Genomic DNA, 26501 nt, shown 5'->3' with positions numbered 1-26501 from the left:
TCATGCTTGAGGAGCAACCAATAAAACATTTAATCTGAAGAAAAGTGAAGTTCTGAGAAAAGTCTAGCCTCATTTCTTCCTGCGCAAGGCACTTTGTTATTATCAAATGCAATCACATACATTTTAAGTGTCCAAATGTATAGTATATCTACTTCAAGGAATACAAGAATTTGACTTTGAAAGCCCTGTTCCTCAGGGGAAAAGGCATGAGAGAAACAGGGGCTGAATAAGGGTTAACTAAAAGCCTGGAGTAAGAGATGAGATTGAAGCACCACAACCAGACAGATATTTAGACATCAGCGTTACAGAGGAAAGGATGAGACTGAAGAGGCAACTGCACTGCACTTCTGCAGTGAACACCACCATGATCTCTCGATGCCATACCTGGCTGCTCTCCACATGGCCCTTTTCTCTGCCTCCAGGGCTCGTTTTTCCGCAGGTGACAGCTCCTTGTCCACAGCGACGGAAAGCTCTGGGCTCTGCATGCGCAATCGTTCTTGATGCCTGCGCTCTGCTTTTGCTGTCCGAATGGGGGTGGCAGACTCACCAGGATAAACTGGGATCAGACTGTTAGGACAAACACAAACATTTCAAATCATACACAAGATCACACAAATGTTCAGCCCTGAGCATTCGTGTTCGTTACCCTGTCATGGCATTCGGTCTCTGGTCCAGTCTAAATCCATCTTCCATGTAATTCTGTTGGGAGTCTCCCTTACCATCGACAGAGGAAGGACTGGACAAGAGAAATACAGTGTTAGCTAAAGCCAACTGCTAAAATCTACACATAAAAATCTATACTACACATAAAATGTGAGATTTCACCAGTGATAAAACTATGAACTCTGATACTATAAATGATGCCTAGCATCCAAATTTGAAATGGGCTAGCAAATTAGTAGCTCACCCTGAGCTGCCACAGTGGCTGGGAGGTGTCGCACTATAGCTTGGGGGTGTGGCACACAGCCTCATAGATGGGGAACCATGGCTTCCTAAACTCTCGACCTTATACTCCACACCATCTAGGATAACCTTTCCTTGAGCCTTCATATCTGCCATCTGCTTTGCCAGATCTTCCTCCTCACCCTCTTCATCTTCATCCAGCATATACTCCCGTGCACTCTGTTCAATTCGCTTTGCTGAGAAAGGTTGGCATGAACACACAACACACACACACACACACACACACACACACATATACACACGCACACACACACACACAGACAGACAGACAGACAGACAAAACTGAGCATGATTCACCAATAAATTCAACTAACTCAACTCCTAAGTAACATAATTTACATGTAAATTACAGCTAATAGCTGCACAGTTAGAAAGTGACAAAATTTGACAACTATATAATGGACTCTTTTCACTTTTTCAGGTTTGGAGCACGGAACTAAACTATAGCATGGTAAACTTCTATAGCAGCAAATAGTTTTGCGTTCCCATTTGCCCCAACACGAGACGAATAAAAATCCACTATTACATTTCCATGACTTTCCTTACACTAAAAATGTTTTGTATCGTGGTGATACGTACATTAAGAAGCTAGGGAAAGGAGCAATGATTGAGTTTTTTGTGAAAAATATAGAAAAAGGGGCACCTGCAAAAATATGGAAATTATGATTTTTAATTAATGCCAGTGTAAGATAACACATTTTTTTTTTATACATTTACACCAAATAATTACACAATTTAAAAAATACAAGACTTTCACAATCTGTGAACAGAGTCCATTGCAGGAGTACATGCAGACAAACACAAACCTTCCTCCTCTTTCATTTTCTTCAAGTCATCTTCTCCCACGAGCGAGACGCGAGGTTTGGGTTTATTGTCTGGAGTCTGCTGCTTAACATCAATCTCAAAATATTTCTGTCTGTCTCTGAAGGAGCGCTGTTCTGGGCTGTCTCTGCCAAAAGAGGAGGGTGTCTGGGAGAGAAAAAGAGAGAGAGAGCCATTTAAGCTTCAGAGCAGTTGTAAAGAAATCTTTCCATGCAACCAAATTTCACATGCATCCAACATGCAAGAGCAGCTCCCATGAAGTTCTGAAATTCAGACAACATAGATTACTGGAATGCGCAAAATTTGCACAAAAGTATCACATCTTTGAGCCACCACCAAGACGATGCAGTAATTGATTGCGTAGAGTGCTGCCACTGCCGAATTGTTGCTCTTGTAAAGCATCTTCTCAATGACAGAGATGGCATATTAAATGCCTTGATTCATAAAGAACAGAAGCAAGCACTGATCACATTCCTCCTGAATTGAAATGCATGTTTCCTCTATCACCAGCTGATACTGTTTGTCATTGAAATGGAAGACATTTCTGACCCACATGAATCAATTTCTTTTGTTGTGATTCAAAGCGACATATACACCTGCACCACCACCACCCAAGTAAAAGGGATTCCAAACTGTCAGGCTGGTGGATAGCTTATGTTGTCAAAGTGGTGCCGCTGGAGATGAACTGGGTACCTTTGAATCCACTGAGGGGCGAGACAGGCGTGGCACGGCTGCCAGGCTCCTGTACTCGTTGCGGTACTCGAGGGAGGGACGAGGGGGGAGAGCACGATCGCCCTCAACAACACCCTCATCCATAAACACCTCATTATTCAGCTCAGGCTGAAAAACCCAACAATAATGTGCTATTGATATCAGTTGTTGTCTAAACCTCTAACCAAACAAGGGTTAAAAGGTTAGATTCACTCAAGTTCAATTGTGTCCTCAACCTCACATTACTCACCCTCATGTTGTTCTAAAGCCACATGACTTTCTTCTTTCCATAAAACACAAAAGGTCAAGTTAGTCTCAGTCAGTATTCTCTTTCATTGCATCTTTTTTCCATACAATGAAAGTGAAGGGTGACTGAGGCTAACATTCTGCCTCAGCTTCATCTGTGCTCCACATAGGAAAGAAAGTCCTGTGTATACGGGTTCAGAACAACATGAGGTTGAGTAAATGACAGAATTTTCATTTTTGGGTGAACTAACCCTTTCAAGGGTCAGGCTCAAACAACAGTGGTAATGAAAACAACCACAATAAAAAATGAACTATGTGAATAGTTCATTCCCAAATGTAACATTGCATTTGTTCAGCACTCAAGGAGACATACCTCTGGTGATGGTTGCTTTGCGTTAACGTTGTTCCTCTGAGCGTACAGATCCTAACAAATGAGAAGAGAAGAATATGAGAAAGACAATCTGTAAAGACTGATTTAAGCAGGCAAAGAATAACTTCATACAACACTATATACAAGACTTCAGTTGGACAAGAGCCACACACTGTGTTTGCGCACACTTTCTGCCACAAGGAGTCAAACAACAAATCAAGAAACAACAACCAACCAAGTGACAGATGAATGATGCACATTAGTGCCCCAGTAAGATGAACTCCTGGATTCAACACCACCGTATGAGTGACTCATGCACAACAACAGCAAATAGGAAGCAATCTCCCAAAGGAACAACGTCCAACAGGAAGACTTCCCAACAGTAACAATGGGTGACCAGGCACTGGATGACAGGGGGACCACAACATGCTCACAAACTTGAGGAGCATTTGTCCTACCTGCGGGGGTTCCAGTATGGCCAGGGAGTGTGGCACAGCTGCGAAGGTCTTATATACCTGCTTGATATTGACGGGGAATCCCTCAATTGTGTCAGGGGATGGGGCACGAGGCTGTATGAGGGATTGGGCGGGGGGCCGAGGGGTGGAAGGGTAGATAAACAGACAGAGGACAAAAAGGATGGAACAGCCAATGAGAGAGAGAGCAGCAAAGGCAGAGCACAGGAGGACAATGCATGGCTAAACAGCATGCAGTCCACTCGCCTCATGGATGGACAGATGGAGGTAGAGAAGAGAGAATGAATGATAGTACGAGGGAGGTCTGTGGTTATTGGTGATGGGGGTATTGATTTTGGATGTTATTTTGCTTTCCACTGAGAACCTGAGATAATGTGAGTGTAAACTTTGCTGTGCAAACAATGTAGTGTGTGATTTGGGGGGGAAAAAATTCCAAAAGAGGTGTCTTGATAGAAAACAAGCACAATGTTAATTGCAGTTAGAAGTTTAAAATAGATCTGACCCATTAGTTTGACCTGTATTATGGTGTGACAGTTCAAGGTTTAACAGGCACATCACAAATCACACCTTAAAATGCATATAGAAAAAAACAACAGTGGCATAAGTTTCTGTTGGTCTTTAGTCATTGGTAATTGAGGATGAACAGAGGAGCCTCATTAGGGTTCAGACAGTGGTGAGGGATCTTACAGTGGTCTGGGAATTGATGGGAGAGAGGCCATGCTGGAAAGGGTTGGGACTGCTGTGGCCATCCTGACTGACTGGAGACGCAGCAGGATGCACCCGAGAGAGAGGCTGGATGGCACCAGGTTTAGTCTAGAAAGAAACGGAGAGAAATGTGACAATCAATCAACAAATCGATCAACCAACAATCAGGCTGGGGAAAAACTGTTTATGAAAGTATTACAGCTACCCTGCAGCAGCTAATAAACTATACCAAAGCAATTGAGAATAGCTGTAACTGAACACATTTAGTGCAATATTAACATTTAGTGACTCACAACAATTCACATATTCAACAAAGGCTGGTAATGTATTTCTCATCAACATAATCATTATCATAAACTTGCTCTAGTGTAATTAAAGTTGTATACACTTTTTGACACTCACTGATGAATTATCCTTGGTGTTTGCATTTGAGGGGAAATGGATGTTTGACTGGAATACAAAAAGAAAAATATATGAGTATGATAATGAAAATTTTTAAATTAGAAGACCATGTTTAAATAAGGGATCTGCTGTCTGAAGTCAAGCAACTGCCCACTTAGGCTCATGTCATGAACAATACGCCAATGACAAAGGAGCAATGAAAACTTAAAGACAATGGCACTGGTTTCTTTAGCATCCAATTATCAGCATGGTTTTATAATACTAAAGACAACAATACTTTGTAATGTGCGTGTTGTGTAGTTTTAAATAGCTATTTACAATGAAACCTTCAGACGCAGTTCAAGCATTCCCCACCTTAATGATAATAAGCAGTTGGCATACATTTTCAACATACATTTTCCCCACAGAGGTCCACTTAAAATGTTAATAGTTTTCTGTGCCAAAAACAGTCATTAAGTAATTTTTACTACCATTTTTACCCTCTCTCTTACCCTAAGAATAAAAGACACCCCCTTTGCATGTGAAATGAACAACAGAGCTTTTATCCGGTAAGACACTTAGGCTGAAGGCTTGCAGTTTTTAACTACGCTGTCCTATAACAACAGCCTATTGCAAAGATTCATAAAACAAACGGTGCTGCATAATTGGTTAATGTCATATTGAAATGACCAGGGACATTAAAAATAAACTTTAACTACTTGTTTCTAAGGCTGGGATCCTTCGGAAGGATATGCAGAGCAGAAGATGTGACGCACAGCCAGGAACAGCAAAGGTTTTACTATCACACATTTTTATCTTTTATCTGTTAACCAGTTTTATCTGGTGTTTAGGAATAATAGTATCCATCCAGCATGTTTCAAATCACCCAACAGACTTCACTGATGTGTAAACATAGACGTCAGAGAGTTTTGCAAGTTCAGGACAAGTCATTTTTGCAGCCTAATTTTAATTCATTCTCATTTTGGAGTGACGATGAAGTTTTTGAAGTCTGAAATTTACTGCATGTTTTCATAGTACAGTATATCAAGCTCTTTTACCTCTAAAGAACAAGGATAATTGAATTCCTCTTGATCTGACTCCATTAAAAATCAGCTGATATCTCTGACACAACAGGCCACTTCAAAGGTCAGATCCTAAGATATTTCAAGCTGTTAAAGCTGATGTATGTATTTTTTTCTGTGTGTTAAAATACTTTCTCCTATCCCATCTTAATATCCAGAGACAACTATAAGTCATGCATTCAGAGGTTAATTTTCTTGCAAACTGTGAGCATTCTTTCTCTCTGGCACTTAACAAATTCCTATGTTTGTTTCAACCGACCCGCTTAGACCCGCCCCAATAATGTTGCTCAACCAATAGCGTGAGTTGGGGGTGGGACTATCTCTTTGGTTGACCAATGGCAGATGGGGGGTGTATTCAGAAAACTGTTTTAAAAACAAAGTTTATTTTTGCAGTTCCATTTGGTGGCACTTGGTGCATAAATTACACACTTCAGCTTTACGTGTAATATATTTCAGCCAATGAAGCCCTGAGCCACTACATAATTCCCAAAGCCTCAACACTTACAGGCTCAAATGTTATTTTCTGTGAAATCCCTTAAAGATGCAGAAGATGCCATTCCTCTCGTTACATCTAGTGCAAAGCCAAAAAAGCTACAGCAGGCCAAACAGGGCTGGACAGCCCACTTACATATCGAACCTCCCTTCCAAGCATCACAGAGGAAGATTTGTGAGACTGCTGAGAAGAGAAGTAAAGTCATGACGAGGGCAGAATGCGAAGAAATCAGCGAAATGGGATCAACCAAAACACTAATTTCATGAAGTATGTCTAGGCCTGAGCTTAAAATAGAGGCATTTTGACCATGCAAATCTGCATACATGCTTTCTATTTGTAAATGTTTGACAGCAGCTTGAAAATGACAAAAGAATGGCTGATGGTGAAAAGGGGGGGCTGAATACGATTTTAAACTGGCCTGACCTGTGAGTTGCATGGAGAGTGTGCTGCATCTCGCACTGGACTGTCAAACCGGAGAGGTTCAGATGGAGAAGCCTGGAGTTTGGGAAAAGAACCAGCATCACAGCATGTAATGAGAACAAGTAAGGTCTATAAAGTATTTCAACAAAGCAAGATGAGGTCTGGCTTTTCCAATAGGCAACATTTACCAATTTACAGTTCTAGCAGAGCAGTGTATAACTAATAATTTATCATGTAGAGTTTCATTAAAGTAGTTAATCTTGACTCGAGAAATATCCAAATGTCAAACCACAAGCAACTGCCTTAAGCAGGTTTTAATAGGCTTGCATGTTGCAGCTGTAATATTGCTTGCTCTCATGACGGTGCTCGTGTTGTATTACGTGCCACAGATCATCCAAAATCAGGTACTGATGCCATAAAAACATTTTCATCCAAACAGAAATGTCTATATTATTGTTATGCTACAGAAACAGATACAATTGTTAACTTCAAATTGTTTTAATTCCTGTAAATGGTCAGTTTGTATGTTTAAAGGTAAGTGACAAACTCTTCACCCTTTAAATCTACACCTGTTAAGTTTACATTTAAAGCATTCCCAGGCTCCCTAGGAATCTTCTAATGCCTTAAGGCCCCAGCATATTCATAGAGATACATATTCTTCATTCTTTGCTGAAAGCCAAAAAGATGTTCAATACAGCTGAGGACTTTGTAAATGTTCAGACACCAGCCATGCCACTGTGGAAGGCGTTCAGAGGAGCATTTAAATATGAGGACGCACAAGACTACATGTGCAATCTTGACTACTGTGACATTAAAATGTGTTATCAATGACTTTATGCCTCATTCTATGAGTAGAATATATGCAGTAGATTATGCCCCCGATGACGTGGACTACTGGCAGTAAGGTGGTGTTCAGCAGCCAGTATGAAATTTTCCTGAAAGTTTGTCCTGGCGAGCTGTTATGGACTACTGAAAAAACTCAAAATATATTTTTGACATATTTTGTTCTAAATGAATTCACACCCATTTGTTCTTCGATTTCATATGAAGTATGCCAGGGCCTGTAAGTATAACCATAAGGGTGCATATATTACAAAGGGTTCCAATTTTTGAACTGTGCCATCTTAACAGCCAGCTCCACCTATTTTCTAAATATAGGAAATAAACATATAAATATGCATGTTTCAGAAACTTCCAGAAAAACAAAGGCAGTTTTTCACAAAGGTAATTTTTTCAAGATATTGTTCAACCTAATGCAGGTATCCCCACAGATATTTGGATGCCATTTGCAATTGAGGTTAACCCTAAATAGCTAGTCATGACAAACCATGCTTGCCCAGATAACACACTCCCCAAGGCCGCTTGCCTTGCTGTACAACCAGGGTTGCAGCTGCCCCTGCCTGCCATAACCCACAGGTGGCCCTGATAAAATACGCTCCTCAGGAGGGAGGCCTCTGCTCTTGCGATTAGCCAGAAGGAAGGGGTTTTCATTAAAGCTGATAGGCTGAGAATCCACAAGACATTCTTCTTCCTCTTTAGATTCTTGTGGCACTCCGAGATTTGGGATGGGGTCACATGTGATGGCTTGGTGCTGTTTAGATGCTGCTGAACTTGTGGCTTGGTTGGTTGGGGATGAAGTAGGTACAACGGTTTCTACATGGTACATAGAAGCATGAACCTTCTCAAAACCCAGGGGGTCTACAAGGCCAGCTGGCATGGCAGCCTCCATTGAGGTGAATGTAGCAAAGGAAGGAGAAAACTAAGGAATGAAAAAGAATGTGATTGAGAGAGACACAAGGGAGAAATAATATGAGAGAGAAACAGAGACAAGTAAAACAGCAACTAATGATACACAAAAGGGACAGGAAAATGAGATGGTGTTTACACAAAAGATAAGAACACAGCAAAGCAAATAAAAGGGATACTTAAAAAAAAAAAAGAGATGCAGTGAGGAGTGAAACAAATGGGTCTATGGCTGCACGATTAAGACAAAAATCATAATTGTTGTTTATTTCCCTTGATATTGTAATAAATTATTAATTTTGATTAATGGAATTTACAATAATATACATATTTTGTGTGTGGCAAATGCAAGCCATATTCTTTATGTAGGCTACACTTCCAAAAACAAGCTGAGATGTGTGTCCCTTGATTACTTCATTGTTGTTATTTGTAATTGGGGCATTCTAGCTTTGTTGCACCATTACTTATAGGCTTATGTACTTAACGGACCTGACTGTGACTGGTTACAATACTCAACCACTGAAGAAAAATTGTGAATACAAATTTTGGTGCAAAGGGAGCAGATCTAAATGGACTTCTTTAAATGATAATTAAATTGCAGCAGCAGCCGTAACTGATTTTTAAAATGTTTTTATTAATTGTGCAGCCCTAGTCGAGTCTGACAGAGTTGAGAAAAATCATAGCCATGTGAGTCACAAGCATGCACTGGTCACTCAGATTCAATTGAGTAAAGATCCCACCATCCTAAGAAATGTCACAGTATACAGTAACTCAGTCCTAGAGAACATGAGTCACTAATGTTCTGTCTGCAGTTACATACACAATTCACATTCTCACTCAACATCATGAATTACCTCAATGCAAATACTGACTTTAAGAGCTCATTCAAGTCTAAAATCTAACTAGAAACAAATAATGGTGTGATGTACACAGGCCACCCAGAACAAGATCACATTTGTGCAATGTAACATAAACAATACATTGTGTTCATATCACAAACAATTTGCAATATGCAAACAATTTACATAGCTGCACCTATTGCCATAGCTGCCAGGTATGAAACTTTAAAGAGCATACACTTTGTACTCCGGATTCTCAAAACACAATAAAAGGAGCTTCACAGACTATAACTGTTGACAATATACAGTACAATACCAAAAGCTTAAATGATGGGCCCTTTAGGAGGTTGGTTGCACATCCTGATGTTTTAGATGTGACGGTCTATTTCAACTAATGGTCTTGTACTAATAAAGACTTAATTCAAAAGCTCTTGTGCTAATAAAAGAAGGCTGCTCTACAAACCAGTCTCCATAAATAGCAGTGACTAATGGAACTAAACTGCTCTTCATATTTTGCAAATCATGTGAGGGTGAAAAGACTTGCACTAGTGTTTCCCTATCTAAGAGCAGTTAACCCCCTCTCCATTCCTCACTGAGAAACAGCTGCTAGTGCTATGTAGGTTAAACAGTCCCAAAAAAGACATGCAGGCTAAAACTGCATACAAAGGGACAAGGAGTATCTCAAGGCCCATTATATAGCATGAATAAAAACAAAAAATGCACAAAGCACATTGTTCTGTGAAAATCAGCATCAAAATTTGCATTTTTAAATAGAAGAGTAGATATGACATTACATCACCTTTGTTAAACACAATTTAAGGCATTATTAAACCACTATATGAGGGATGTGTGCACACTATCATAAAATAGTATACTATCTATACAGAGTTAGTTCACCTAAAATGAAAATTTTGTCATTTACCCACCCTCATGTTGTTTCAAACCCATATGGCTTTTTTTCTTTTGTGGAACACAAAAGAAGGTGTTAGGCTGAATGCTAGCCTCAGTCACCTTTCACTGAAAAAAATATGCAATGGAAGAAAATAGTGACTTAGGCTAATATTTTGACAAACAACTCCTTTTGTGGTCCACATAAAAAAAAAAAATAAAAAAATAAAAAACATATGGTTTAGGGTGGATAAATGACCGAATTTTCATTTTTGGGTGAACAATTAATTTAACACCGACTCCCTATAAACTTGATATCTAACAGTAACGTAATGATTTTATTCCAGCAATTAAACTTGAATAAAGAGCACCAGTTTTACTCAGATAAAATACTCAGCACAAGTAAAAATAGTAAAGGAAGTAAGGTAGAAATGGGTGCTAAAGAAATGAAAGAAAGGAGAAAATGGTTGTAAAGGAGGTACACTTACAGTAAGATGACAGGAGCGGCAGATTCTAAGAGGCTCAACACTAGACAACTTTTAACTTTCAAGACACTGAGATCTACCATGAGACCCTCATCCTCAACAGTCACACCCACCCACTAAAAAGTTATCCAGTCAGAGCACAGAATTTATTTTAAAATAACTTGAGCTGCTGTCAGCTGTCAGCCAGCACCTCCCCTCTCACTCCACCTCAAGCACCAGCAACTACAACCTGTCTGTATTTTGTCAGTGGTATGGCTGGAATGAGATCCAAGCCTGCCATTTCTGAACGCTTCAGTCAGCAGCTGGCCTGCTTCACCTTTGGCACCACTAGTAAATGAGCACTTCTGAAAAATGTAAGACTTGACCTGATACTGTTTCAGAAGAACAATGGTACTGTAATACATATCAACCTGATCATTTAATGGCAAGTCAGCAGACTTGTATATCCAAGAAATGTATATCCAGTAGATGATTACGGCATGCAAAGTCTCCTGCATTGACAGGTCTTTAAGTAACTAAATGGCAATGATAGAATTGACCAAATTAAGATAATCTGATAACATTAAGATAATAAGTTAAGATAATATCTTATGTTGATTTTGGCTTTAACAATGTAGTTATGATAAAAAAAAAAAAAAATAAATAATTAAAAAAAATTAGCTCTATGTTGTTTCCAGATAAGGGTCCAATTAAGAAGATCATAAAACAGAGAAAGGCATGAACAAATCTCAGGACCTTCTCACATGAAACAGTGACAGGAGGTATCAGAGGTGGGTCAGATAATTTATTTTGTGATTAGCTGGTAATAAATGGGTCTAAAAAGATCTTGCAGTAGTATTAAAGGTCTATTTTAACTTAAAACAGCCATAATACTTTGAACTTCATTTAAAATAAGGCACGGATATATTCACACTCAGTCACACACAGCAGTCATGTTATAAGAAACCATCAGTTAGAAACATACTGTAAATTTAATCTTATTTGGGCTTCAAACATGTTCCTAGTAATGCTCTGTTCAATTACATAAAATGTATACTTAAGTACACATTCTTTTGCTTTGGATAAAAGCATCTCCCAAATGAATAAATGGAAATGGGCAGTTGAGTAGATAAATGAGTAGACAAACAAGTCCATTAACATTTTCTTTTTTATAGGTTAGAATCTATATGAATGTTTACAGGGAAAGTATATATTGTAGGTGCTGTTAATAGTCACCATTTCACCACTGTTTATCACCTTTTAGCTTTTTTGCAGTTGACATAAATGGTCCAGCAGTCTGACAAATGGATTTTTAAGATCAAATAATTCTATAAAAATGAGATCATCAAACTAGCCAGAATGACAAGAACTACAGAAATTGTTTTAAACAGTTTTAGAAAGAGAAGAGCATGACACTCTGCAGGAGACACTTTCACTCCTTGAAATATTACATTTTGTAAAAGGGGAGGATTTTACACATAGAAACTTACTCGATTAACTTTCTGTAGACTAGTCTGCGGTAGTGCTGCCAGTGTCTTGTAGTCCAGTTTCAGTGGTTCAGTGCTCAAGTTCTGTAGATAGAGGGTTACATTGAAAGAGAACATTGAAAGATCTTTGTTTACATTTAATTCCAACAACACATAGAATTAATTGCAGACACTTTACTTTCAAAAATTTTTAGGATTCATGTTCAACAATTTTCTGACTTTATTTTCACTTTTCATTAAGCTTGGATCCCCAGAAACTCTTAAGAAAAATTGTGTGCCCTCAGAGTTTGCTCACAGGTTCAGATACAATTTAGACTGTGTGACAACTGGTTCCATGTTGTGCTCCCCAAGCCCTTTTGTTGGGCATAAAGACAGGGAGGGCATAAGGCCTCACCTCTGTTTCCTCCTCCAGCAAGCGAGTTGCCTCCTCGCGCTCCAAGCGCATGCGCTCCTTTATCAAGATAGGGAGGGTCAAATAGGATGGCGGGGGGTGGGGGTCAGGTTCACCAATCACACAGACAAGCAATGTTTTTCCCACAAAAATTTGGACACGCGCACACACACACACACACACACACACACACCCCAATGGTATCCATTGCAACAATGGGGTTAATGGGTTAAGTGATGTGGCGACGTTGATGAACCACGAAATGAGGGGAGCATGATGACACATGAACATATTTCAAGGAAATGGTGAATGGAATTGAATAGAAAGAAAATGTGGTGTGTGGATTGAGCAGCACCCAAGACCATTCAGAAGGGTATGGGGGTAGGAGGGGCAAAAGATAAGAGAAAGTGAAGACAGATCCGCATATATTAGCAAGTTATAGGGGAGGTTTCTTCAGGAATTTGGAAATAGTTGTCATTTTCACAGCAATTACTATATTATACAATAATCCTTTTTGAAAAAGGCATTTGGGGAGGAAATCACTCACCACTTTTTCCATCTCCTCCCATTCCCACTGTGACGTCTCCCTCGCCATCTCCACCTCCTACAGAAGAAAGCCAGACAGACAAATGTTATTTTCAACACATCCAACTTTATAGTTTCTGCTCTGTTTGATGCAGGAAGCAAAGCTCACCTTCTGCATGATGTCAATCTCTTCAGGACTCAGATCTCTGTCCACTGACGAGATGCTTTCCATACTGTTCTTACGAACAATACCTGCAGCAAACGGGTTTGCAATAATACCAGGAGATGCCTGAAAACACAATCAATCAACAAATCAATCAATCAATCTCTGGAATTTAATGAATACATTATTTACATATACATTACAGTTAGCCAAATGACTCAATAATTATGTCTGAGCAGATCTTGTCTCCTCCCTTATAAATAGGTGCTTACCTCCATGCCAGCAGAGTTTCTTGGGTCAAAGCCATCACACACAATTATCATCAGGGAATCACCAGCAGCACGCAAGACCCTCACTGCTTCAGTGTGTGTCATTCCCAGCAGACTGTTGTTGCCCACCTCCAGAATACGCATGCCTATCCGCAGACGCCCATCTCGAGCAGCTGCACCACTGGAGCTCACCTTCAAGTGACAGCAACATTTGTGAAACAGATCAAGGACTTTCCAATAAGAATAAGCAGCGTAAATAAATTTCATGACTTTCATGATGAAAAACGAAGCGAAGTTAAAGCAAAGCTGCTTATAACCTGACTGTGATGTTTTGAAGAAATTATCATTGAGGTTACCAGATCCAAATGTTTAAAAAGGTTATCAGAATCCTGGAAATATATAAGATTAAGATAAATACCTGACAAAAATGTCTTGTATGGTTACCTTGGAAATGAAGATGCCTTCATCTGTGGGGTCAAAGGGGTTGCCTGCATGGCCTTTAGCTCCGCCCCTAATGCTGATGCCAAGCTTTTCTCCAGGCTGCTTGTGAATGGCAATCTCCTACACAGTGACACAGAGCATGTTTTGAATTAGAGGGTATGTTAAATAGCTCAGGTCTCATGTAGGATTTTTAAAATGTAGAGAAAAAAAAAAAAAATATGTGATACCAACACTTTTTTATAAACCTAATAAGGGTTATAAATCATCGTAAGCCATCTATTTTTAGCTAAAGAGCAACTAGATCCGCTTTAGCCAGGACAGTTCCATAGATGTGACTCATGTATCCATGGAAAGAGACCACTTGTACGATGATGGCAACAGGTCACCGGTCTGAAGTCCTAGGAAACAAACACATTTCTCATTCCATTCATCCCTAAAAATAAATGTGTGTATACCTGCATGCCAGGGGGCGAAGGATCTCTGCGCACAAGCATGCGGATCTCCTGCTTGTTGGAGAGCAGGGCTCGAACAGCTTCTTGGTGTGTGGCATGTCGCAGGTCAATGGAATTCACCTCCAAGATGCGATCGCCCACACGCAGCCCACTCTGAGAGGCCAAACCATTAGGGATGACCTACACACAAATACGAAAGCGTCAAAAATCTAATAAATTTGACATATTTCACTGGACATAATTTATGGCCTGCAAAAATATCAGACAGTTCTGTAAACTTACTTTTGAGATGAACACACCAGGCTCATTAATTCCAAATGGGTGGCTGGCATGGTCGCTACCCCCTACAATGCTCAAACCCAGGGGACCACCTGCTTTGATCAATGTTATTTCCTATCCAGGCCATAAAAGGGAAACAATTGTTAAAATTGGATGAATTTATGATGCTTGGATTGTAATAGCTCTAAAAATGAAGACATGCTCTGATCACCGATGACACAAAATGTTTGAACTTCATTAAATTTGGTAAGTTGGGCTATCAAGCTACAGTATCTAGAACATAATGGAAAAGGTACGAGCATGAACTGAAGGTTCAGCTACTTGTGATGTTAACGTCTTCTACAAGTCATACAACTACACAACTTTTCATCAAAGGAACACACATAAAAACTTTAATGGATGAACATTAGAAATTTCACCATTACTTTGAACATAACCAATCAAAGGCCAAAGCACAATCCTAACACTCAAGCACTATGCAATATTCATACCGTGCACCATTTTCGCTGTTGAGCGAGGAATTAAAATGGCAAACAAAGCTATTTAGTACAATACATTTCTGAAAAATGCATTAACAAATTTAAAAGCAGTATAAAAGTTGCTGAACACTCTACAGAGATAAATACAAAGCCACACTCTGTTGTTGTGTGTAACCATAATAAGCGATAGATAAACACCTTTGGCCCTGCTCTCACCTCAATGGGGTATTCATCTTCCATGGGGCAACTGAGATTGTTTCCAAGGAGCTCGTCTCCTCCATCCTCTTGATCAGGGGACTCAGAGGGCTCTGGAGGAGGGGGGGAATGAGGCCGTGTTCGAGGGGAGCCGCCCCCTGCACTGGCTTGGTCCCGCTCGACCAGCAGGGTGATGGTGGGGGAGGTGCCAGTAAGAAGCGCTACTGCCTGGTCATGTCTGGCCTCTGTCATGTCTACACCATTGATCTGGAGCGACAGCCAAACACCAGAGTAAAGGGATGGTCAAGGAGAGCCATGTGCCCAGAACGGGCAGAGAGAACCACTCGTGCAGAGCATGTGATGACACATCCTACTGGCTCTTTAAGTGCTGTATGTCAGTGGCGTTTCATTCATCCTGGTGACGTTTAGGGAGCATTAAAGTGCCCAGGTGTTGTTTAAAAATATTTACTCTAAAATCAGGATTTAGGAGCGATTTGGAACATCTGAAGCCATCGCAAATACTGAGCCCTCTAATGCATTCACAGGCCTGATAAGGTTAGATTAATGTGGATTTACCTGCATATTTGATTAAAAAACCTGGGTGAAAATCATGCATGAAGCCAAAATTATCCTCAGTGGCAAATTTGAATTTGGGGAAATATAACAAAAAAGAGAAGGTTGTCCAGTTAGGAGATGAGGAAGAGTCGAGGGTGCTTTAGGCAGCAAGTTCACTTAAAAGTGTGTTAGAGCAGATAGGAAAGAGCAGCCTTATAATACCCCACAGCTTACCTAACACTCTACTATAACTTGTGATACACTACCGGTCAAAAGTTTTGAAACACTTACTCATTCTTTGTTATAATTTTTTTCTTCACATTTTAGAATAATAGTAAAGTCATTAAAACTATGGAATAACATAAATGGAACTATGGGAATTATGTTGTGACTAAACAAAATCCAAAATAAATCAAAACTGTGTTATAGTTTAGCATCTTCAATGTAGTCACCCTTTGCCTAGAATTTGCAAACATGTACTCTTGACATTTTCTCAACCAACTTCTTGTGGTATCACCCTGGGATGCTTTTTAAACAGTACTGAAGGAGTTCCCATCTATGTTGGGCACTTATTGGCTGCTTTTCTTTATTATTTGGTCCAAGTCATCCATTTCAAAAACTTCTTTTTTTTATTAAAATTTAGATTTATAATGAAATAAATTAATATGGTGGCACAATTATATTTTTGTCTACAAAACTAATTTCAAACATTTAAGCATACACCTTCAGATCAAAATATTTTTAAGATCATGAGAAACATTTCGGTCAAGTGTTTCAAAACTTTTGACTGGTACTGTACATCTAACCAAACCAACATAAATCTCCAAATATACCTTATGTATTATGATCAGACGATTTTTCTAAGAATGAGGAAGCAGTTTCACTCAAAATAATCAAGCTTAGTCCTAGACAACATAGCACTGTTGTGAGTGATTCAACCATATATGTCAAGAACTAATATAGTGAGTCACTCACAACAGTGGTATTTAGTATTTAGCATCTTTTTTTTCTTTTCTCTCCCCTTTTCCTCCCCAATTTTGAATGCCCAATTCCCAATGCACTCTAGGTCCTCGTGGTGGCATAGTGACTTGCCTCAATCTGGGTGGTGGAGGACGAATCTCAGTTGCCTCCGCGTCTGAGACCATCAATCCGCGCATCTTATCACTTGGATTTTTGAGTGCGTTACAGCGGAGACATAGCACGTGTGTAGGCTTCACGCTATTCTCCGCGGCATCCACCCACAACTCACCACGCATCCCACCGAGAGCGAACCACATTCTAGCGACCACGAGGAGGTTACCCTATGTGACTCTACCCTCCCTAGCAACCGGGCCAATTTGGTTGCTTAGGAGACCTGGCTGGAGTCACTCAGCACGCCCTGGATTTTGGGCGTGCTGAGTCACTCAGCAAGAACTTGCGACTCCAGGGGTGGTAGTCAGTGTCTTTACTCGCTGAGCTACCCAGCCCCCCCAGTAGTGTTTAGCATCTTAACTCAAGCCTTTAAATTTTGTCCTTTAAAGGTGCTGTAAGCAATTTTAGCCATTCTGGAATTTCCACCAGACTAGCTGTTGAATTTGCCACGCCCCCTCTTTCCAAAAAAGACACACACACAAAGACCCCAATGTCACCTAGTATTAATATGCATTTTGGGTGATCCGATCTCATGTGGTCAACGTCAAATACAGGTGGAAATGAGTTCTAAAACATTTTCTGATTGGATCACAAAAACAACATACAAATGTGGTCAAAAACGCATATGACCATATCACATTTGAGGTGTAAACGCTAATCTATCCTGTATGTGTCCTGGACAGAAGTGAAGCGCCATCCCTTACCTGTCAATCAACCGCTGCACTAAAACAGTGTGTAAACTTTCTTCTTAAGTGTGTCTGCTATCAACATGCAAGGACACTTAAGAGAAGCACGAACATCTGCAGCTCAGGTTAATACAGCTAATCCACTAACATAAAGGACAATTCTGCTCAAAATGCTGTGTTTGTTCTTTAAATTTCATATGCATCTTGGAGAAACAGCATGCTGATTCTTTCGCACTTTCTTTGTCTTTTCTGACTTTGTTGCACTTTAATATCATGCAGTAACACACTGACATAGTGATTGATGTCATCATAAAAACAGAATCCCTCCCCTCCCAAACCGTTCACAAGTGGTCACAGGAGACACATTTAAGTGACCAAGAGTAAACAGTGATGTGTCTTGCCTGATCACGTGATCGGATCACCTGAATCACATCTTAATACAAAAATGGAGTCAAACATACCAGAGACCACTGTGTTGGACAACACATTTCGCCATCTGATCATGAGAATTTCACAGAAGCAGCACAATGACTGATGGGCAGAAAATCTTGTGATTGGCTTAACAAACGATCTGACCATAAACATAGTTTTTGGTGCTGCTTACCCAGCATGGGGCTGTTTTAAGGACAGGTGTGATATTTCATGGCACATATTTCAGTGATATCTGACAGGTAATGGCTAAATTTTCTGCATGTCATTTAATAAAAAAAATCACTTACAGCACCTTTAATTATGTTTGTTACATCTGGCAAAAAGTAGTATTATAAACATGTCTTTATGTAGTCAAGCATGATATGCTATCACTGGAATTGGGGCTTACAGTGATTTATTATGTCATTAAAACACAGAAGAGTAGCAGAACATGTGGACATCTCTCTGCAGGTATAATGTGGCCTGAACATCTACATCAGTACTATTTTGTGCCTGGAAGACTTTTCCTAATTTCTAGTTCCTGTGTTTAACAGTAAGAAGTTCCATCATGGTGACAAACAGAGGTCAGCACTGACCATTCAGTACCGGCGCTTACCATTGGGTGATAGAGCAGCAGCTGCTATGGTAACACATGCAGTTACCATAACAGTAGGCCCATAAAACAAGCCAAAAACCTCCCAACACCAAGCAGACAAGTAGTGTGTTAGTGAAATCCCATGCAAGGTCAGAGGGAGAAAAAAGCTCAATCTTGAAACAGAGAGGGCTCAAAGGAGACAAAACAGTTGATATTAGAACAATGCAGAGTAGAAACACAAACTACCGTTTCAGAAGAGGAGTGCACAATTATATATTACGAATTTCATCCATACACATCTGCTCAGAGTGAAGCAGAGAGTTTATGACATACAGCACACAATAAAAACGGCACAACATTTCTTGTTGCACTCTGCTGAACTTTGACTGACTTGGTCATAATAACAATGATCAATTATTATAGTAACAAATACTATGGGATATTAGTGATACAAAGACTGAAAGAATTTATTAGGATTTCTTAAAGTGATAGACTGATTTAAAGGCCAGGCCAATTAATAGCCCAATATTTGTGCACTTTTTTTTTTTGGTGAACTTGTTTATTTACTTGCTAAATTACTTGCCAGACTGTGATGCCCCTTACTGTGACTTGCATCATCTTGGTGAAAGCATGGACTAAACTGTCTTAAAATGGAATACATAGACAAAAAATTAATTGCCAACTAAAGCCTTATATAGCCAAATAACAAAGGACACTGCATCTATGTGCACTTCCGCAGTCAATCCAAGATGGGACTTTAAAGACTTTTACTCATTAATCATACAGTTCATACAAAATCATTTGTTAAACATTGGCCCATAACATTTACTTAGTTTACTAATTTGAAACACGACTTGTTCTGCACATAAATAACTAATACTGGTATTATATTCATGCTGTTTAGCCAGAAGGGTACTGGCCCCAAAAGTGAGCATCATTTCTCCCAAAGTTTTTTGATCTCCATTAACCAACATCTTATGGAGTTTTTTTGTTCATTGCCAATGTCGCCTTTGGCTTTCTCACCGGGAGTCTAAATACAAATATTACTGACTTATTATTGACTCAAATCGCACAATGATGACTCTAAGACTTCACAGTTTTTTTCTGTTACAGCATAAACGCTATACAAATAAAAATGTTAAATTAAATTGTATTATATTATATCAGCATTATATCACCCATAGGCCACCCTTCTCTCTTGATATCATTATTAGGATCAGACACCGAAAAACCCATATTGCTTAACCATTAATGTTTTTTAATCTAATATTTACTTAAAATGATAGTTTAGCCAAAACGAAACTTGAGCCATCATCTATTTTTTTTTATACCTTTTGAGGCTTGAAAGTCCCAATTGCTATTTACATTCATTGTATGGAAAGAGAAAGAATAAAACATGAATGTGTTGATGTGTTAATTACACTGATCTCCCTATATAAAAAAATAAAGCACTTTAAATGGAATTGAATTGAATTGAGAGAGTGAGAGAGAAAGAGAGAGAAAAAGAGACAGACTGGACTCACTGATATGACCCTGTCACCCACGTGTAGGATGTTGTCTCTGTGAGCAGCTCCTCCTTCAGCAATGCGAGAGATGAAGATTCCCTATAAGTAAAGCAAGAGAGCAGAGTCAAGACAACAGTACTAGAACTTTTTTTTAAAAGAGTCACAGCAGGGAATTCACTGCATTCTGCATTCACTAAGAGAAACAAAAACTGACCATACACACCAGTGTGTACAGCTTGTTGGTGAGTAGAAGTTGGCCTGAACATAGAGCTCAATGCTCCTGTCTAGCTGTTAAAGTTGTCTCTGTATTCCGGGGTTGCAGGCAGGCGCAACATACTGCAATGCCATGACCCTCTAATGGAGAAAAATATCCTTCTGACCTTAACCTAAAATTATCAGCTTTGTTTTAACGGCCCATTAGGGCATAGGTAAATCCAATACTATATATTTAAAAAGTAAATTTTCACACACAGTCCCTATTCCACACTGTATAACATTGTAATATTAAATGGAAATGATTTATTGCTTTCAAGGCCACTTTTATCTTAAAAACCTTTGCAGTTATTTTAGTGGCTATGAGGTACACACATTCAGAAGCATGTCTTAGTTTAACAGATGCACTGATTTAACAGACGTCACACAGCCTTTGTCAGCACTTATGTTTATCAAAGTATGTTCTCTCAATATGTGAACGGAATATTTCATGCCAAAGGCTCAAAATCGCTTACAGTTAAGTCAGTGAGATGCTGCATTTACCAAGAAAATCTACTTACTAAAGCAAACACATATGTCAAGCAGGACAAAAACAAGACTTACAATTATTCAGCAAAGAGTGTGTGCATGTGCTAATTTGTGACTGTGTCTCCTTCATAACTGTGGTGTGAGCATGTGGCTGTGTGCGCATGTCACAAAGATAGAGGGCAGTATGATATGTGATTGCGGTGAAGATCCCAAAATACTTCATCCCCCTGCCTGCCTCTAATTTACAGCCCTATCGGGTGTCAGGCCTTGTAACTTAAATCATTGTTGCCTTGGTGATCAAATCTAGAAGTGCAGCGATAAGAGTGCAGTTCAGAGGATTATTATGCAGAGTATGTTTAAAAATGAAAGTATTCTGCCATTCAAAAGGCAAAACACATGCTTATGTTAAAAAAGCTAGGAGCACAACAAATAGAACAGAATGCAAGTGTCTCGAGATGCGTTTTTAAAAGCTGAAGTTCTTTTAACTTAACACATCGTCTTCAAAATGCGGCACTCAACAGCGAGACATGGTGCAACAGTTAAAGAAGTCCATCTAGAGCATGTTTACTAAGAAAAACAATGAACAAAACAACTTAAAAGGACGCGAAAACTGTTGGTTCATTGTGTACAGCCGCTTAAGCTCAAAGTATGCAGTACTTCAGCTTTGACATGTACGCTAGCATATGTAAACAGGGTGAGTGATGTAAATTTCATCATCAGCACATAGCTCGAGCACTGCATGCATAGTCTGCGCATGCACCTGGAATTATTTGCACTAATTAGAGGGCCCACAAGGTAGTAACACTCACCGTTGGGCAGTTGCTTTCACAAAAAAGTGCAAGGCGATGATTTAAACAGCAGTTAACAACAGGAGATGATGGTGAAAACAACAACAGTCGATGTGCACGTCAAGAGCGTAGGTGAGGATGTCAGGAGAGACCTTCATTTGTATAACTCAAGTCTAAAGGCTATAAATACATCTTTATGGGTCTTAACTCCTGAAGAGAAATAGTCCAGTATCTCATACCAGTCGTGACCCGCATGCGTCAACCCCCTGTGCAAGTGTGTATGGTCAAATGGAGTATACTTTGAAAGGCTAGAGTGTTTGACTTGTACGCATACACTATTGTACATGTAAAAACTGAAGTATACTTGGGGCTTTAGACAATGATTTGTCCTGTAACAGATGGTTTTGGCTCAAGAAATTGGTGTGAAAATAGCAGTAACTACAAAATCCACACTAAAACCAAAAAAACTGAAGTAATTTTTCTCAGTCTCAGTGTTGGCATGGTGACTGTGTTTTGACTTTGCATGGCAGTATGGACAGAGGGGACAACATGTCCAAAGTCTCCCTGAGCTCTAAACAAACACCAAGGAAAAACCCTGTAGAACCTGACACCAAGCAATGAACACCATAAAATATTCACTAGAAAGTCACAAGTGTATCTGCAACATCAAGCCTTGTAAACAAATTATCTATAAAAAAATGAATGGGCTATTTACCTTGTCTCCTACTTGGTATGGTGTTGACCCTTTCCCTCCAGCGATGCTGAACCCTAAACCTTTATCGTTGCGGACCAGACAAGTGGCTAGTTGCTGGCAAGGTCCAGCGCTAACAGCAGGTGAGCCCGGTTCTAGGAGGAAAGGCAACCCACTAGACCGTCTTTCCCGAGGGAAATAATCATCTTCCGGTCGCAGGGGTGTTGTGGTGATGGCATTCTCTGGTTCCACCATGCGTTCCCGAAGAACAGTCATAGCCACAGCTGCCCCCGAGTTACGCAAGGCCTCAACAGCAGTGTGATGCTCTGCTCCATGTAGGTCTACTGCGTTTACCTAAGTTAAGTAGGAGAACGGAGAATTTACAATGGAATGGATGAATGTACGGAGCAATACTGGAGAGTACAAATGTGCAGCCAAATGGAAATAATGACAGAACAACTGGTTACAGATACAGAAGAAATGGTCAAACAACTGGACAGATATTCACCTCAAGAAGTTTGTCTCCCACTTTGACCCCAGCACGGGCTGCGGGGCCTTCTTCTGACACTCTAGAGATGAAAATACCCTAAAAAGAGGACGTGCACAACATTAGAACAACCTACTAACACTCACAAATCAATCCCCAAACAAATAAAACAAAGGCATTAAGTGAAGTTCACTAATCATTTGAAAGCCCTGAAAACATACCTCATCATCACCCTTGTAGGGTGTAGATCCTTTCCCACCTGCTATGCTGATGCCTAACCCACCAGTCTGCCTCAGGATGGTCAGGGTCAGCTACGGATGAAGCAAACACATCAGGTATTCACAGAGAGGTGCGGAAAAAAGTCCTTCAAAAGAAGGTCTCAAAAAATTTTTTATTAGTTTTGCTATAAGTGGTTTAACTTACAAAACAAAAAGACAAGTCATGTATGGCATGTGACGAATAAAGTTTTCATGCAGTACATGCTTGTTTAGGGAGGAGGTGTAAATAACATTGCCTTCATGTTTAGGCAGATCATGTATATTGTCCCAACCAGCAGCCTCCTTTCCTTGCTACATTACCAATGCTGCATATTGTTTCATACTATTAAAATACAAATTTGTGAAAGCATATTATTCATGGACCATTGGAGAACCAACTCAATTGAAATATTACCCAAAAAGTCCAGATGCTCAATTGTTAAGACAAGCCCTTGATATTTGCAAGTTGGACCAGCATGGTTGCTTCATGATGATTTTATTATATTAGCTTGGAATTTATGACAGACAAACTCATTTATTCACATTTTGGCTGATTCAGTTAAATATGGCAAGATAACGGGATTTTGAAAAAAGGGCATGTACTTGTACACATTGTACAATTTCAGTCTTTCTATGTACAGACATTATGCAGTATTACCTATAGGCTAAAGTATGCAGTGAGAACTTGCACAGAGTAAGTTTAATAAGCAGACAACCTGTAATGTTATAGCCTTACAAAACAGCTTAAGAAAAGCTAATTAAGCTTCATAAAATTGTGCTCATAAAGGCACTCAATCATTAGAAATGGGCTTCTCTGTGAAATTGTAAGTAGACAATTCCATTATGAGATCAAATGAGAAGTGTTTGAAGTGTCTGGACCCACTACACATGCGAATTTGAGAACATCTAGCTATAACAACTTGGTAGATTCAAGAAATAGTCAGAGATTTAAAGGCACAAAGTCAAAAATTCAAGCTGCTTTAACACAATGATGAGCAAATACCATAGGGAAAGCCATTCACAACCACAACAATCTAAACTAGTTGAGGGCAGGCAAGCAGGGGTTTCCCTTAGACCCTCAACCAATCCTAAAATTCAGAAGTCTGAAAAAATGAAGAAGAGGAGGCCACCACTGTTGGGACAGGACACCAAGGATCTGTTTGATTAATATGGGATATATATATATATATGTTCGTATATGAACACACGCTCCATTTCAAAACTTGTAATGATTCAAGTTTTGCCGATTAATAGCAAAAAGTTCAATCAAGTCAAGTCATTCCACATCTAGTTCAAGTTCAATGTTCTTTGAGCACTGTAATGTAACAGGTTTATGGCTTTAAGCAGGGAAGAGGTAAAGCCAATTCAATGTATTGTGATTTTCCCAATTTTTTGGATAATGGGATCATGAGATGATAAAAACAAAGGTGTCGTGTTGGACTAAATGTGATTGATTCTACAAATAGCAAGCCATGCAAAATGGATATGATGAGAGAGTAGATTAGGAAATAATACAAAACGGAAGTGAAAGAAGAGAGAACGATGAACTGAGGAAATGAATTTCAACTGCACTCCATTGTCGATTTGGATATTGTAGATGTACAACCATGTGTTTGGCAAGTTTAAATATTCAACTTAAGGTATTATTTTCATTCTATTATTTATTTGTTAATTATTATTATTGTGTTTAGTGCTATGGCTGTAGGCCACAATGTCTTACAGTGGCAGTGGGTAAGATCTGATTTTTGAAATTTAAGCAAAAGTATATTTGTGGAAATCTCTATCCATTAATTTAAATCCACAAACTAATAAAAATGAGTGACACATGCCTTCAAAATAATTAGCAATTTCAGTATTGCAACAAACGCCTGAATTAATTTTACAACAATGCCTGCAGAATATCTGTCAGTACCAATTTACCGCTGTTTTTGTTGAAATTTCAACATATTAAACAGGATATTCACATGACATCATAAAAACAACATCTCTTTATATTGCATTGTGAAAATGTAATAACTATTTGACAGATAATAACTGCCTTACTGAAACAATATTTTGGATGGTTCGCTTTTTTATTTTTTGGAAATGGACCTATAATTCTCACTGTAGCCCTTTCATATCTAGCACCAGGCTGACTGATTTCAAGGGCTTATGAAACATCACACACGAGAACATCTGATTAATTTTGAATAAATATTTGTGCCATTTTTTTTTTTATCATAGAACTGTATGCAGTTATGTAAGTTCTAACATGTGTAAATAGTTGCTTCAAACATCTACTTGAGTGCAGTGTCAGTGTTTGAGTCTTCTGGACCTAGACACCTGTAATAGGATGCTGCAAAAAAAAAAAACAAAAAAAAAACAAAAAAAAACTTTCAATTAACTCATGTGTCCTCCTTGCTCCTGGGCCAGAAAGCCAGACTTGTGAGAGGTAAAATGGAAAGTAAAAAAAAAGTAAATCAGAAAATCAGAAGGTGACAAGTTCTCACAATAATGGAACCTAGTTTGGAGGAAAGCATGTTTCCATTTTCTTAACAAATTTAAGGGCAATTATAAAGATCAAAAATTATCATTTTTGCCATGTTGCCGATTGCCACAGAAAATAATTTCAACTCCTCCCTTAGTTTGTAAAAACAAACTAAAATTGTATTTATAGTAACATACTTTCAATGGTCTATAGGGCAAGCAGCTTTAAAAAAAATAAAATAAAAAAAATAAAAGCTGAAATGTCAGAACTACAGGACAACAATAATTAGGAATGTCATAAAATATTAATACATTGACTACGCGATTAGCACATTATTTTCTTGATACCTGGATATTTTCTTGATATTTTTTGAGGCATCAATTTGTTAACATCAGCCGACATTTAAATTAGAAGCCTTATTAGTGTGCTTTCCAATTCACTGTCAGTTGGCCTTCAGTTTAATATAGTCTAGCCCAGGGATCGGGTACCTATGGCTCGCGAGCCACAAGTATTTCTTCATTAAAAATCAAGTGGATCGCCGGGTGTCTCACCATTCACTAACACATGATCGTTTAAAACTTTCTAGAGATAATTTTCCTGCAGAAAGTGTGGGTGCGACTGCAAAGCTTGAAGTCAATGACACTGTTTTGATTTCCTTTCTCCTGAATTTGTCATACAGCCTACTCCTGGTGAACAAGGTTTGAAATGAACACCTGCCAAATGCAGATTTTTCATGCGGAGTATTTTGCTGATGTACCAGCCACTGTGGAGGGCGACCTGTAAGACTCTCGGAGTGATATATTACAAGAAATTAGACACAATGACGCACGTTTGATGAAACGTGATTATATTTTGAAGAACAGACGATAGAAAAGCTGTCAGTGCTCGTATCTGATTCGCTACTTG

At 39.2% G+C, this 26501-nt stretch overlaps 2 protein-coding genes across 3 annotated transcripts in view; one reads left to right on the top strand and one right to left on the bottom strand.

Annotated features, from left to right (window-relative positions):
* abcf2b (ATP-binding cassette, sub-family F (GCN20), member 2b) overlaps window positions 1-26501 on the top strand; it is a 306662-nt gene that overhangs the window by 152879 nt on the left and 127282 nt on the right. The window lies entirely within an intron of this gene.
* Window positions 1-26501, bottom strand: part of scrib (scribble planar cell polarity protein) — a 139797-nt gene that overhangs the window by 22029 nt on the left and 91267 nt on the right. The window contains exons 17-40 of one of the 2 annotated variants that reach the window (XM_051703552.1): window positions 23093-23182; window positions 22893-22970; window positions 22409-22738; window positions 20183-20263; window positions 15303-15548; window positions 14611-14721; window positions 14332-14508; window positions 13880-13996; window positions 13439-13627; window positions 13173-13292; window positions 13026-13082; window positions 12482-12538; window positions 12091-12171; window positions 8033-8425; window positions 6670-6741; window positions 4693-4740; window positions 4273-4398; window positions 3571-3681; window positions 3116-3166; window positions 2479-2625; window positions 1770-1932; window positions 908-1139; window positions 647-736; window positions 385-567 (exon numbers count right to left, since the gene is read on the bottom strand). In XM_051703552.1, the coding sequence (XP_051559512.1) occupies window positions 385-567; window positions 647-736; window positions 908-1139; window positions 1770-1932; window positions 2479-2625; window positions 3116-3166; window positions 3571-3681; window positions 4273-4398; window positions 4693-4740; window positions 6670-6741; window positions 8033-8425; window positions 12091-12171; window positions 12482-12538; window positions 13026-13082; window positions 13173-13292; window positions 13439-13627; window positions 13880-13996; window positions 14332-14508; window positions 14611-14721; window positions 15303-15548; window positions 20183-20263; window positions 22409-22738; window positions 22893-22970; window positions 23093-23182 (3350 nt within the window). The remainder of the gene's footprint in view (window positions 1-384; window positions 568-646; window positions 737-907; window positions 1140-1769; window positions 1933-2478; window positions 2626-3115; window positions 3167-3570; window positions 3682-4272; window positions 4399-4692; window positions 4741-6669; window positions 6742-8032; window positions 8426-12090; window positions 12172-12481; window positions 12539-13025; window positions 13083-13172; window positions 13293-13438; window positions 13628-13879; window positions 13997-14331; window positions 14509-14610; window positions 14722-15302; window positions 15549-20182; window positions 20264-22408; window positions 22739-22892; window positions 22971-23092; window positions 23183-26501) is intronic. The other variant, XM_051703556.1, reaches the window with a different exon arrangement.

Source organism: Myxocyprinus asiaticus, chromosome 1 (assembly GCF_019703515.2).
Source record: "Myxocyprinus asiaticus isolate MX2 ecotype Aquarium Trade chromosome 1, UBuf_Myxa_2, whole genome shotgun sequence".
NCBI classification, from domain to species: Eukaryota; Metazoa; Chordata; class Actinopteri; order Cypriniformes; family Catostomidae; genus Myxocyprinus; species Myxocyprinus asiaticus.
This window is presented reverse-complemented; position numbering and strand designations above follow the sequence as displayed.